The 13,233-nt window shown below is 49.1% G+C and overlaps 1 protein-coding gene across 5 annotated transcripts in view; it reads right to left on the reverse strand.

The window, feature by feature from the left end:
- LOC146365448 (AT-rich interactive domain-containing protein 1B-like) overlaps window positions 1–13,233 on the reverse strand; it is a 156,832-nt gene that overhangs the window by 15,434 nt on the left and 128,165 nt on the right. For 4 of the 5 annotated variants that reach the window (XM_084915787.1, XM_084915788.1, XM_084915786.1 and 1 more), the window contains exons 8-10: window positions 10,040–10,361; window positions 3,167–3,291; window positions 1,573–1,676 (exon numbers count right to left, since the gene is read on the reverse strand). In XM_084915787.1, the coding sequence (XP_084771913.1) occupies window positions 1,573–1,676; window positions 3,167–3,291; window positions 10,040–10,361 (551 nt within the window). Of the gene's footprint in view, window positions 1–1,572; window positions 1,677–3,166; window positions 3,292–8,988; window positions 9,130–10,039; window positions 10,362–13,233 lie in introns of all 5 variants that reach the window. The other variant, XM_084915789.1, reaches the window with a different exon arrangement.

The raw sequence follows: 13,233 nt of genomic DNA on the forward strand, positions 1-13,233 counted from the left end.
GCTAGAGGTGCACTGATTAAAGGGAAGACCTTTACAACATCAGAGAATTTGATTTTGAGTGTTTTCCTGACTTTATGAGTGTTGCTACTCGGACAAAAGCATTGGGTCAGACCTCTCCATCTTTGAATTCAGCTGTTTGCAGACATAAATCAAGCACAGAGCCATTCAGCCTTTACAAACATCTGTGAAAGAACAGGTCGATCTCACTGGATGAATCAGAGCGTGGTGCTGTAACAGGATGCCACAGATGCAACCAGTCTGCATCCCCCCGAGTTTGTTTCATATCCTGAAGCCAGATCGGCCAAACTGATCCTGACGAATAACGAAATATCAGCGCTAGTCTGTGACAGCTCCGAGCACGCTGTTTAAAGACACCCCGAGCTTCCAGCGGCATTAGGGATTGGTTGTTTTTAATGAAAAATATTATTGGAATTTCCAAGAATAGTTCCTCTGGAATTCCAAAAACAGGACTGAGGTTACAGCCGGACCACAGGAACGGAAATATTTCCCAAAAACGAGCTGAAAGACTTTCTTCTCATTCCGAGAGCCGAGCTGCAATCAAACAGTTTACATGGGGCCGGCCTGCAAAACCTCACACACCCAAGCTGGACCTCTGCTGCTTTACTGAAACCATAAGTCTGTGCAGTGTGTGGCAGAGGAACAGCAAGGCTTCATGCATGAGTAAGACGTCTGTATGTAAAAGACTCTATAATGAATTTAACATGCATTTAGTCTCCCCAGTTTAAATGTGTGTCTGTGAGTGTGAGAGTGTGTAAAAGAGGGAACAACAGCTTGACAAGTGCTTCTGGAGTGTGTGCAGAACGCTCATGTCAGCAAAACCTTATCTTTCTCCCTCCTCTTCCCTCTCTTGGCAGACAGATCATCTCTTTCGGGAGCACCGGGGGTCTTTCTGGCTGCTCTGACTGCCTTAAATAATTCAGAAGACCTACTACCATAATCAGCAAAAGAAAAGACAGAGATTTTTGAGGGAAAAGATGTGTAGTGGATGAGATGGAGGCAGCGTGCGTGTGCGTGACTCGGAGGAACGTTGTTAAGCAAAAACAAGAGGAGGGGGGTAGAAAAGAGCGAAGAGCAGAGTTCTGTTGTTGCTGAGCTGCTATTGTCAAGCAAAATGAGAAGTCAGCAGTGTGTGTTGGGCATTTGTGTGAAAGTGTGTGTGTGACACAGACGGAGAAGGCTAGTTAGAGTGTGTGTTTTCCATCTTTGCGTGCATGCTGTGTGTGTCGGCGCTGTGTTTGCTTGCGTGTATGTACATGAGTGTGCTGCAGATGCCAAGCCCCCTCTGTCTGTGCAGCCTGGGCTGCCAAAACATCAGCAAGAAGAGAGTGCTGGGGGCAAAAACAAAGCGAGGAAAACATTAGGAACGGTAAATGTTAAACAAATCATTAAATATGGTGAGAAAACAACAGCGAGACGGCCCTCTGCGCTGAGGCAGCATCCGCTGATCGGGACCGGTCTGCTTCGTTAGCGGAGGAAGATTAAAAAGAGCATTTACAAACGAAAGAGAGGGGAGAGGAAGTGGGAGAACGGGGAAGACGGTCAAGGAGTTACCTTTGGTTTGTGGGGCTCGTTGGCGGGGCCGCCGTCATCTTTCACCTCCGTTTTCGGTTTGGCATCTGGGCTCATTATCCCGTCTCCTGACATTCCCGTGGATCCTTCAACAGCAACGAGCAAACGTTGACTCGAAGCAGTTGCACCAAACTTCTCACAAACATAAAATATGCTCTGAATTTGCACATTTTTTAAAAGTTTTTCCACGATGGAGCAGAATAAAGAGTAAAGATTTCAGGCATGTTTGTGTATTCTGCTACATTCAATTGGGTTTAACTCCTTAAATGAATGGTGCCTTCACCGTGTGGACTGAAAGCTGCTGCACAATGGTCTGTATAATGTCACAGGCACAGTCAGACAATGGAAAATGCTTTAATGTCTTTCTGCTGCTGAGCTTCTTTGCTTTTGTGCTCTCAAGGCCTCCCTAAAGCCTGTCCGCCCCTTTATCCTGAATGGAAGACAGCCGTATAAAAAGACTGTTTCTTAAGGAAGACGTAGAAAGAGAATAAGATAAGAATCTACTAAAAGCAAGCCGGTGTCAACTTGGAAGAAGTCATTTATGTTCTCACATATTCAAAGTGCAGAGAGAATGTAAAGGTTAGCGTTGACGAAATGTTGGCTGACAAGACGTGTTTCTGTTTTCTAAGATGTTTGTGTGCCTTCATCAGGTTTATAAGTGAAGAAGAGTTGAGATCCTTAAGACTACTTTTCAAAGTGCGAGCTGCATATTTCTTATTAGCAGAAAGGAGAGGTCCTTGGGTGCAAGGCTCCCCTCTGTATTTCCTCCGGTGTACGCGGTGCCGCGGCAGGCAAACCGAAGGCTTTTTACGTGCCCAGGGGCAAACCAGATGAGCTTTGAGGAACCTTGGCGCTCTAATTTGGCTCAAGTTTTACGAATGTCATGCGTTCTGATGTATGGCTTTAAATAAGAGCTTCATTTTGGAAAATCTCCGATGTGTGTTTAGCAGCAATGCAGCCGGGCGGGAAAGAAAAACTGATGCACCGCGTTACGCTCTCCTCGCCGAAGGGCCAGCTCTTCAGAAGAGCGTCATAACGAAACTCTTTAGTCTTTGACTCTGTCACGTAACCTACGCTGTGTCTCTGAGTAGGTACACTGATAGAAACATCACTTCGATGCTGCCATAAAGGTTCGACATTATTGTATCAACATGTTTTCTGCAGATTCAAGACGAGCCAGATTAGATCAGCTGTAACTTCATCTAAGTATCAACTTTATTTAAGCTAAAGTAAAGCTGGGAGGGAACAAGGAGCGATCCCAACCCTTGGATATGTGTTGAAGGCGGCCTGTAGGCGGGGCTCCACAGGCACGTGTGGATACAAAAGGCTCATTTTACATGTTTTGGGCCAAAACAGCAAAGCCCGGGAAGTGTTACGAGAGCCATGTGGGGATTTCAAAGTTTCATGCTGCAGAAACACAACTGCATGCAAATAATGCAAAGATTTAAAACTGCAGCTCAGCTGCGTTCTGTCCTAAAGAAGACGTTGACGAGAATGTCCTGAAGGGGATGGCAATGTTTGTGGGCCTTTGTTTATGAGCTTTTTCCTCTACAGCACGCCGGCATTAGTGAAATACCTGAAGGAGGCATGTTGTAGCCCGGACCTTGTGCGTTGCCTGTGGCTGCGGCGTTGCTGCCCGCCACCTGACTGTAGGGGACAGCACTGGCTTGGCTCATGCCGGGGCCTTGATAGTTGCTCTGCCTACAATAGAAAGAAAAAAACGACATTGGGAGATTTAGTCGGGATGACTCCAGCTGGATTCACGATGTGGAGAAATAAGCGAGTAACAGTGAAAGCTGCAGAGGAACAGAAGTCACATAATCATACAGGGATGATATTTGGCAGCCTGTCACTGCTGCGCTGCTTTATTGTTGCAGTGAAAACTGAGCTGCATGTATATCTGAGAGTCGCGATAAAAAGCAAAGAACGCAACAGATCCCTGATCAAACACACAGCTCTTCCAAAAGATTGAAGATGAGCACCGAACATCAGAAAAGGAAAAGCTCTTCTATCCTCCGTCTCCTCCACAGCCTCCCTCCCTCTCTTCCTTCCTCTCCATCACACAAGTCATAATTTAACTAATTAAGGTGTGCTTTTGGAGAGGATCGTGTTATTTGTTGCCATAGTGACAGCAAAAATCAATGCCGCTCAGCCTCCCCCGTCTCTCTCGGGCGCTCATCACATGGTGTCGCGAGTGACATCAGAGGGGCTTATCTGCAACCTGCTGAACACCAGCCATCCATGTGCGTTTGATTGAAGGCGGCGTCTATCATTGCATGCCAGGCCGGTGACACAGAGGCTGAAAGGGAACACCGTGTTTGGAACAATTTGCTCTATCTCCTGCTGACTCGAGATTATCTCCCGGACAACCGTATGAAGAGGGAGAAAAGGGACGTGAGGTGAGGAGAGGCCTCAAACATGGGAGGAAGAGTCACGGGAGGAAGAAAGGTGAGCGGAGGAGGAAAGGAAGGAAGGAAGCCACACGTAAAAGGCCGGAAAACGTAAAGAAGGAAAAATGTTTGTGCGGATTTCTGTCACTCAATCCCCCTTAACTGGCATCGTTCTCTCTTCCACACAGACACATAATGTAATACCTCGTGTTGGAACTGATACACATTGCCTGAGAGGAGGGATTGGCTTGGTAAACCTCCCCATAATCTCATCTCACAGATGTAATTAGTCATAGAGCACGGCTGATGATACATATGTAATCCCTCTATGGGGGCTGAGGTGCACAGGGGAGCTCCGTGGCAAAGAAACAAGCACACCAAATCCACGCTTATCTGGCCCCATTTCCCTATAATGGGGTGGGGCGGCGGCGGCGGGGGTATAGACTCCTTCGTTCGCTGCCTACATGTTCCCTAAAAAGCTCCGCGTGAGTCAAGTCACAGAAATAAATGTACCTTTTGATCGCTGCACCTTCTCAAGCAAGAAAAAATGTATTCTGCATGCAAACTCCCACAAAGCAGAGCAGGCGACGAGAAATGAGTTTAAACGCGCCAAAAGCCTCCGAAGCTCATTTATCCGCATACTGTAAAAACGCCCCTCACCAGAACTTAAGCTATCTCGTGTGAACGGTGAAAAATCCAAATCAACTACAACAACAACAACAGTGGTTGGTGGTTTTCGACTGTGGCGCTCTCCCATTATGACTAATTCATGTCATAAAAAAGCCCATTAGAAAGCACTTGATGGAGGCACCGCACAGCGTTTAATCACACTTAATATATGCATGTGCCGCCATCGGGGGGTGGGGGCAAGCACGGCGCATTCATCTTGCTCTTGGGCACCTTTGTGCAGGGTAAAAAAAAAAGCATCCTGTTGCCGCAGAGACAGCGAGAGGGGGAAGAAAGGAGGGATGGAGAGGAAGGAGAGAAGAAAGGAGGCAGGAGGAAATTAGGGAAGAAGAAGCCAGAGTGTGTGTGTGTGTGTGTGTCCCCGGTGGACCGATGGGGGGCATATTTTCAGCTCAGGGCCCCAGAGCTGGAGGTAATCGCTGTTCCATGAGACTAAACTGAGGGAACGCACACACGGAAACATCCATCCTAGCACCATCAGTCCACTGCACTCGCAGTTTGTTGTCGAGGAGTGGCCTGAGGAAAAAAGTAGTGAAACAGTGAAGGGAAAGTACGAGTTTACTCGACGAGTGCTGGCTAAGTTGGAGTGCTCTCGTGCTAAAAGGGAAACACATGAAAATGCAGATTTTTCACTCAAGCTTTTGTTTGGGTCTCCAGATTTTAAAAAATGACTCCTGTCACTTTAAGAGCGGCAAAAATCCTATTGATGCTCTACCATCACTGTCCTTCACTAACCCCCCGTTTATTCCCTAATTACACACACACACACACGCACACGCACACACACACACGCAAACACACACACACACACACGCACAAACACGCACAAACACACACACACACACGCACAAACACACACACACACGCACAAACACGCACACACGCAAACACACACACACACACACACGCACACACACACAAACACACACGCACACACACACGCGCAGAGCGAGTTCTTGTCTATTCAGTCCACATGTGTGAAGGGCATCGGAGAAGGCCACTTTCACACCATGGGTGAGTGTGTGTGCCGAAGTGTGTTTGAGCGTGTCCTTGTGTTCGGGTGGGTGCTGTTGCCAAGGGGATGCCATGGTTACGAGGTGCCAGCCAACCAGCTGACGGTGTCTCTCTGGAAGTGGCGCCGCCTTTGTCCTTCATTTGCAGTGACAGGCCGCGCTGACGCCGTCTCGGCTCGGCTAACCGGACGAGACAGCGGCGGTGGCGGCCGGACTGCAGGACCGTGTGACGGCTGAGCGGCCCTCTCCATCGATCCCTGAGCTCGCTGCGTGTGTGTGTGCAGAAGAAGGCGAGAGAAAGAGCCGGAGAGGCTGCTGGATGGAAGGATGGAGTGGATCGACTGGAGGCTATGAATTATATATGGACCCAATCTGTTGTCAGGGCAGCTTGGGCTCATTGCTCCTCCAAACTCCTGACTCAACTCCCCCCCACACACACACACACACACACACACACACACACACACACACACACACACACACACACACACACACACACACACACTCGCAGGGTAAACCAGAATAAACCCCCAACAAAAAATAAAAGGACAGCTTTTAACATATTAAATCCAGAAAAAAAGCTACTCTCCCCTTCTCCCGCCCCTCCTTCCCAAACATCAAACGGCTCAGGATGGATGGATGGAGGAGAAGCCATTTATTTTACCCATCTAATGAAAGCAGAGCGCTCCGCAGCGCTGCCAAGACTGCGAGCGACAAAGCGCCACAGGCAGCATCCCCCGTTCTTGACATTCAAGCGCTGCTCTTATTTATTTAGCAAATTTACTTACTAAGGAGGTCAGAAATGAATTATTTGGCGAGGATTTGCCTGGGAGCACTCTCCTCTCTTCTCTTCTTCCCTCTTCCAACATTTTTCTCCCTTCAATTTCCTTTTTATTTACAGCTCCTTTTTTTTTCCCGAGCTTTGCTCTTCTTCTGCTAAGTGCTTATTTTTCCGACAGTTCGCCGTTCCTATAGCTCCGGGAACTTTTTGTAGAGTGTCGCCGGCAGCGTTGGAAAGTCATTTGAAAACCCAATTCTGTCCTCAGAAGCTGCTGCCAAGAAAAGCTTATACCTTTTAATACTTTGTGTTTGCCTCTTTTCCAAAAACGAAAAATCCCAAACATCAAACCCGCCCCCTAAAAAAAAAGTGTACTGGTGCATTTTTCCAAACACGCTCCGACCTCACTCGCCTTATTTGAACGTAAACTTTTCACCTCAGCGTTTTCCATGAGACCCACTGAACTGCATCGTCACCAAACTTTATCATGAGGTTCAACAGGAACATCCCTCGACTCTGACTCAGACCCACAAAAGTGCAACATTTGTTTCTGATTTGTGGAAGGCTCGGGGGGGGGGGGGGGGGGGGAATGCTCCCTATTGTACACTTTGCAAAGATTTAATCGCAGCTCCAACCTGCAGCTGCACGCGGCCCTCCTCTCTTCAAAATTCTGTCGGTTGGTGTAATGAAGCCAGAGTGCGTGAGCCAGCAGAGGACGAAGATGAGGCATGAGAGGCAGAAATGTGGAGGATTATTAGTGGAGATGTAGTGAAGGCATGTGTTAAAGGAAAAGAGGAAAGGAAGAAGAGACCAGTCAGTGATCTCACTGCTCGACTAGCCCCTGATTTGGAAGGTTGGAAGCGGGTGACTGTGGCAGTCCCGGTTAATGCATCAAAGAGCAAAACTAGACACGCAGTACGACTAACAACTTGTTTCTCAGACAGAGAAGAACTGGGTTTGACGATGTTTCACAATGTTGCACTGAGCTCTGGAGCGCAAACAGGGTGCTGGAGCCTTTAACTGCAGGTTTTTCGGAGGCCAATTTTCTCCTGATCTCCCTCAGATGTTCTAAAGTGGGATCTGAGGAAGAAAAACATAACAAGGCTGTGCTGGAGACAGCGGAGAAGAAAAAGCAAATTGGGAGGAAGAAAGACTGAGCGAGATAAAACAGTCTGGGTAGGAGAACAGAGCTGCACGGAGACAAAGAGGGCGATACAGTTGGTAAAAAAGAGCGAAACAGGTGGGAGGAGAGGGAAGAGGAGCAGACGAAGAGGGATGAAAGGATCGGAGTGATCGACAGCAGACGAGAACAACAGCGAAGGTGAGACAGGCGGCAGGCGCTCTGCAAAAATGTCCATCACGACAAAACATTCTGGCACATTTTAGTCTGAAATAAATCAAAAACACACTTCTGCCAGCAGAGGAGACTAATTTACGTTTTTATCCGAACAACTCGGTATTCTAAATAAAGAAGGCGGCAGATTATTCACATTTGTGAACACCGATCTGCTTTGGAAACCAATAGTCTCATTTGTTGGCACATTTCTCTTTTTTAACACTAGCTAGTTCATAAAAGTCTTTTGTTGTTCTAAGCATCCGGCGTCTGCTCCATTATTTTCTCCAGCGCCGTGGAAGTGATGCTGCGGTTTAAATAAACGCTAACGACTGGCGAGCCGGCACACATTTCAAAGAGCAGAATCAAAAGGAGACGGCTGTCACTGCACCGGACTCTTTGCTTCCAGTGTGATCTTTGCAGTGCAGCGAAAGAAGGAAAAACACACATTAACGACGGCTTAATGCCGGAGATGGAGATGAAACGGCAAACGAAGGAGCCCGCGGATACTCGCACAGCTGACAATAAATCAAAATAGGTTGAGACACAGATGAAGACGTGAACAGACTTTACAGGCAGATTTGTAAACACGCTGAGAGAGAGCGAGAGAGCGAGAGAGGCCCGCCGCAGCCAGCGACACCTCGCTGCTGTCTGAGGGGAGACTGACAGGCCGTCTGATTGGTCCCAGCAGTGGGGATCATGTCGTGCCACTTCTTATTGACAACTCAGCCATCTCTTAACGGCTCGAGTAGCATTTGCATTGCTGCAAGTGAGTGTGTGTGTGTGTGTGGACAGCATTGGGCCTCCCGGATGCACGCAATTAATCACCCCCCCTGTCAGACTCCTCCCCTCCCCTGCCTTCCCCCCACGATGCTGTTACACGCAGCCCCGAGTATCTCAGTGTGTGTGTGTGTGTGTGTGTGTATGAGATACTGGGGCGCTCACTTGTTGTTGCCATTAGAGTGACTAAGAGAAGCCTGTGATACTGATGACTACAGTGATGATGATGATGAAGGTGATGATAGCAATTACAATGGTAATGATGATGACTCCTCTTGTTTTGCTGTCAGAGGCAGCGCCGAGAAATGCCACCATGGTCGTTTTAGCGCGGCTCGGTCACATGACACACCGCCATCCACACACAAACTGATTTAAAGGCACGCGCACACACAAGCGTGGTGATGGACGTGGACCTACCTATGTTGATGCGAATGGATGCATGGAGGATGAGGTCGGGGTGGGGGTGAAGGCGGTGGACAGGTGGAGGAATGGTGGGGTGTGGGCCAGCGGGTGGAGGTGGGCTGCGTCTGGGCTGGGGGCCTCGCGTGCAGAGGCGTCCTGCAGACCGCCGACAGAAAAGAGAAACCCACACGATGAACACTGGCAAACGCTAATCTGAGCGCCGTCGAGGCTGCTCCCATGATGCATTTGTTAGGAAAAGCGCACCCAGAATGGCGCGAATGCAGAAAGCCATCTTTCCTCTCAGAAGACTGCGATGTTTTCACAAGTTCCCCCGGCAGGGTTCAGCGAAAGTTTACTGCCCACACAATCCCACAACAACCCCTCTGCCTCCAACACTGCGAGCGCTCGTACAGTCAGAGCTCCTGCCCTGATGGAAAATAATACCCTGAACTCACACGCTGTTAGAGCTTCAAAGAGCTGTGCATGTGCGTTAAGGTGCTCGGTGTCACTGCGGTCTCTGGTGTTTTTACAGTCAGTTTGCATTTTTCTTCTCTTATGTTTCGACGGTGCTGCGTCGAGACCGCGCTGCCTGCTCTCGTGCCAATATATCTCTTTTTGCAAGCAAATGGCACTCGGTGCACAGAGCCAGATATCAAAATGTCAGGTACTTTATGAGATGTGTGAAAATAGGGACAGTTGCACAAGTGGCTCATAGACGAGTGGAACCCCTGAGAACAACTCTTGCCTGCACGTCTGAAAAGAGTCTCAGAGAAAAAGAAAGTGTTTGGCTCAGAAAGCCTCTGCGGGGCTTTTCAGCACACAGACGACCGGCAGATCGATGCCTCTCGTTAGACGCTAACGCACGGCAGAGAAGCTCGACGGCCCAGAATTGTAGCGTACAGTAACCATACGGCACAATTCGCACTAAAATACATTTTTCACCATCAAGACCACTTACAGCTACAGCTGGGATACGTTAGCTCACATGCACATTCATTAACTCACATGCAGCATATGCACAACTAATGTGCTGAGTTTGCAGCCGGAGCCCTTGCCGCGCTCTTACCTGTTGTGCACTGAGTTGGCAGATCCCGGCACGGCAGCCGCTGCTGCCTCCTGGGTCTTGCGGTTAGAGCTACCCAAAGAAGGGGGACCCATCCCGGGCCCAGCTGGCTGGGGTACGCTGGGAGAAGTGGGACCCATGGCCGGGTACACCCTGTTCTGGCTGCCTGGGCCGTGGCCGCGTCCTCCAGGCATGGGCTGGCCGGGCCCCTGGCCGTGCATGGGGCTGGTAGCGTTCATGCCCAGGCTGTTGGTTATGCCGGGGCCGGGGCCACTGTAGCCGGTGCTGGCTGTGCCGCTGTAGTTGGAGGGCCGTGGGTAGTTGCCTGGAAGAAGACGACATGTGAATCAGCCAACAAAAGCTCATTAAGATCACAGAAAATCAGAAGCTACACAGACGGTGTCCCTGAAACGTCAAACATGGCTCGCTGTCGTTTCAGACGTCCTCCTAAATTCCACGATTTGGTTATGAGAGCGGCACAAAATAGCTTCAGTGACAAACTGGAGCTGCAGATGGGTCTTATCAATCACCTCATTTGAGACAAATGGGGTGTGCTTGTCAGCTGGTACTCATATACCTACCACAGTGACATATACAGCAATTTCATCCATCAAGAAAATAATGCTGCGACAGCCGCGGAGCGTAAAGAGCGGGATTACACCGTGATTCACGGCCGCCGCCAACCTGTGTATGCGAGGAGACCCACTCTGAGGTGTGGCCCGGTGAGCTGTGTGGCCCTGGGAACAATTGGCGAGCTTAAGGCTGACTTTGTGAAACACTTGAGATGAGCTCTAATCTGCAGTAAATGCTTTCTTGCTGCCCTGGAGTGCCACGCAGCCATGATGCCAGGAGCTTTCCTAAGGCACACTTAAACCCCTCCATTTTGGCTTTAAAAGCCTCGCTCGACTCCAGCCTCAATAACAGCTGAAAGACAACACGCGCATGCAGCAGACACAGCAGCGGGCACCTATACATGTGAGAGCCGTCCACACCCACGGCACGCAGCACGCATAACAGCGTATTCCCTATTTGGGCACTGAGATTTTTCCACAGGGGACAAATCCCCGCAAAATAGAAAAGTGGCATCTTCCATTGTGAAGGGGGCTATTTATTTTGATTTGATTAAGGGTGCTTTAGTTGGGCCTCACTGCGTAATCCCCTGAGAATATGTCTGGAAAAGGGGATCAAGTCTCTTTAAAACCTGAAGGCTTTTCTGTGCGCTCAAACGAGGGAAAGTTAGATGACAATGTTCCACGGTGGGGGGGGGAAGAGCGATACTGAATATGGTAATGGCTTCACGGTGTCCTCGAGCTGCTTCGGCGAAGACACTTTCCACACAACATAAGACCGCTTCTCCAACAGAGACGGAGGGAGCACGAGGGGCCGGAAAGAGAGGAAGACAGACAGACGGCGAGGGAGGGGGAAACGCTCCCACCCGCCAACCCCCGAGATGGGATTTATACTGAATCAAAATAAAAGTCTTTCCCATAAAACTCAGCAACTCCGCCTGAATTTGTCCAGAAATTGTGATGAAATCTACTGTGGGAGATGGGAAAAGAAAAAGCGGATTATTTGTGGGGAGGCTCTGGTGAGTCGGTGAGCTGAGTACAGCTGACACCTGTCAAGGGTTTTGGGGCTATAATAGGGAAGCGTTCAGGAAGAAAGGAAGCCTGCTAACGAACACAGGAGGATATGTATGGTGCGCTCTGTGTGTGTGTGCATCTGCTTGATTGTGTGAATGCATGTGTAATACTTTGGAGACCTTGCCAGCACTGAAACACGCATTTCCACGTTTCTTCCACTCATAATGAAGCGGAGACGCTGTGGAAAATCCTGGGAGCGGTGCCCTGCAGCCCGACTGCTCAGCTGGACGAACAAGGCCCCGGTCAGCCCTCTCTGGACGGCTGTTGGGACCCACGTCATGGCCGCCCGCCATCTATTCCAGGGGTTCGTTTATAGCGTCTGGACTCTGAATTCTTCTGCCTGAAGTCCTAAAACGAGGAAGCGTCTGGAATTTTCCATCTCAGCGTGTTCACTCGCTGTCTTAGTATTTCTTCTTTTTGTGAGGTGCTAAGCTAAATCTGTTTTGAAAAACTGTGTCATTAAGTTGGCACGCCGCACTGAGGGAACTTATCAGTTTTGATGTACTACCATTCAAAGTGATGTGGGCTCAGTCGCCTCGGCTGACAGCAGAAAGACAGAGTAACTGCGTGATGGGGTTAATGCAAAGCTTTCCTATGAGAGCCTTGCTCTGTCCTGACAAGAATGATTCACTTCCTGAAGGATTGGTGCCGAGCCAGAATGCTTCTTCAAGGACAGATAGCACGCTAACCCACTTTTTAAAATGACTGAGAGCTCAACCTCAAAATCCTACAGTAGGTGTTTTCATAAGAGCCATTCGGGCTTTCAATGACTTTGGAAGTGCTGTAAGATTACATTAAAAGGGGAAGATGGATTATTGCTGAGGTAAAATTTTGTCCAATTTAGAAAAAAAAGAAGCAATAATGAATCTCTGTGCTGATATATTTAAAACGCTTCAGGGGGAAAAGAGAAAAAAAGTACAACTCAATGTTAACTTCCAAATGCTTCCAGAAAAAAGCACTTCCTGTCAGGAAATTCATATAAAAATGTGCATCTTTTCTGACTCTGGTTTTATGCACGAGAAACCAGGTTCAAAATGTGCAGTGCTAGCTTTCATTATGCACATGCATACGATGTTAGCATTAAAATGCATTCACAGACGTGGCTCTGCCTACTCTGACTGTTACTCCTGCTGCTCTGGAAACTAACCAGAGGAAAGGAGGACGCCATTTCTTATTTGCACCTTCTCATGTCCTTGTAGCTCAGTCTTGGTTTCTCGCCTGCTTCTCAGCACTTGTGCCTTTGGGGAGTCTTGGTGGTATTTATAGCGCGATAGAGGGGAGGAGAAGCGCTCGTGGTGCTTCGTTCACAATTACATGGAAATTCCCGGCACGGTCACGCATTTGTTGGACGCTATATCCTGCACCGGGTTTAATCCCCGCAGTCCCGCGGGAGAGCTGGAGCGTGACCGAGCAGATTACCGTCGACTGCTTCCTCAGCAGGCCGGACCCGCCGACGCTAACGGCCGAGGCGGTCGCTCTGCCGTCTGCAGCGGAGCGAGGTGTGATGGTGCACCGGTGCACCCTCTGGACCTGTGAACTCCATCAGCGAGGAGT

This window comes from Perissodus microlepis, chromosome 19 (genome assembly GCF_051167445.1).
Source record: "Perissodus microlepis isolate ML-2025 ecotype Zambia chromosome 19, ASM5116744v1, whole genome shotgun sequence".
In the NCBI taxonomy this organism is placed as follows: domain Eukaryota; kingdom Metazoa; phylum Chordata; class Actinopteri; order Cichliformes; family Cichlidae; genus Perissodus; species Perissodus microlepis.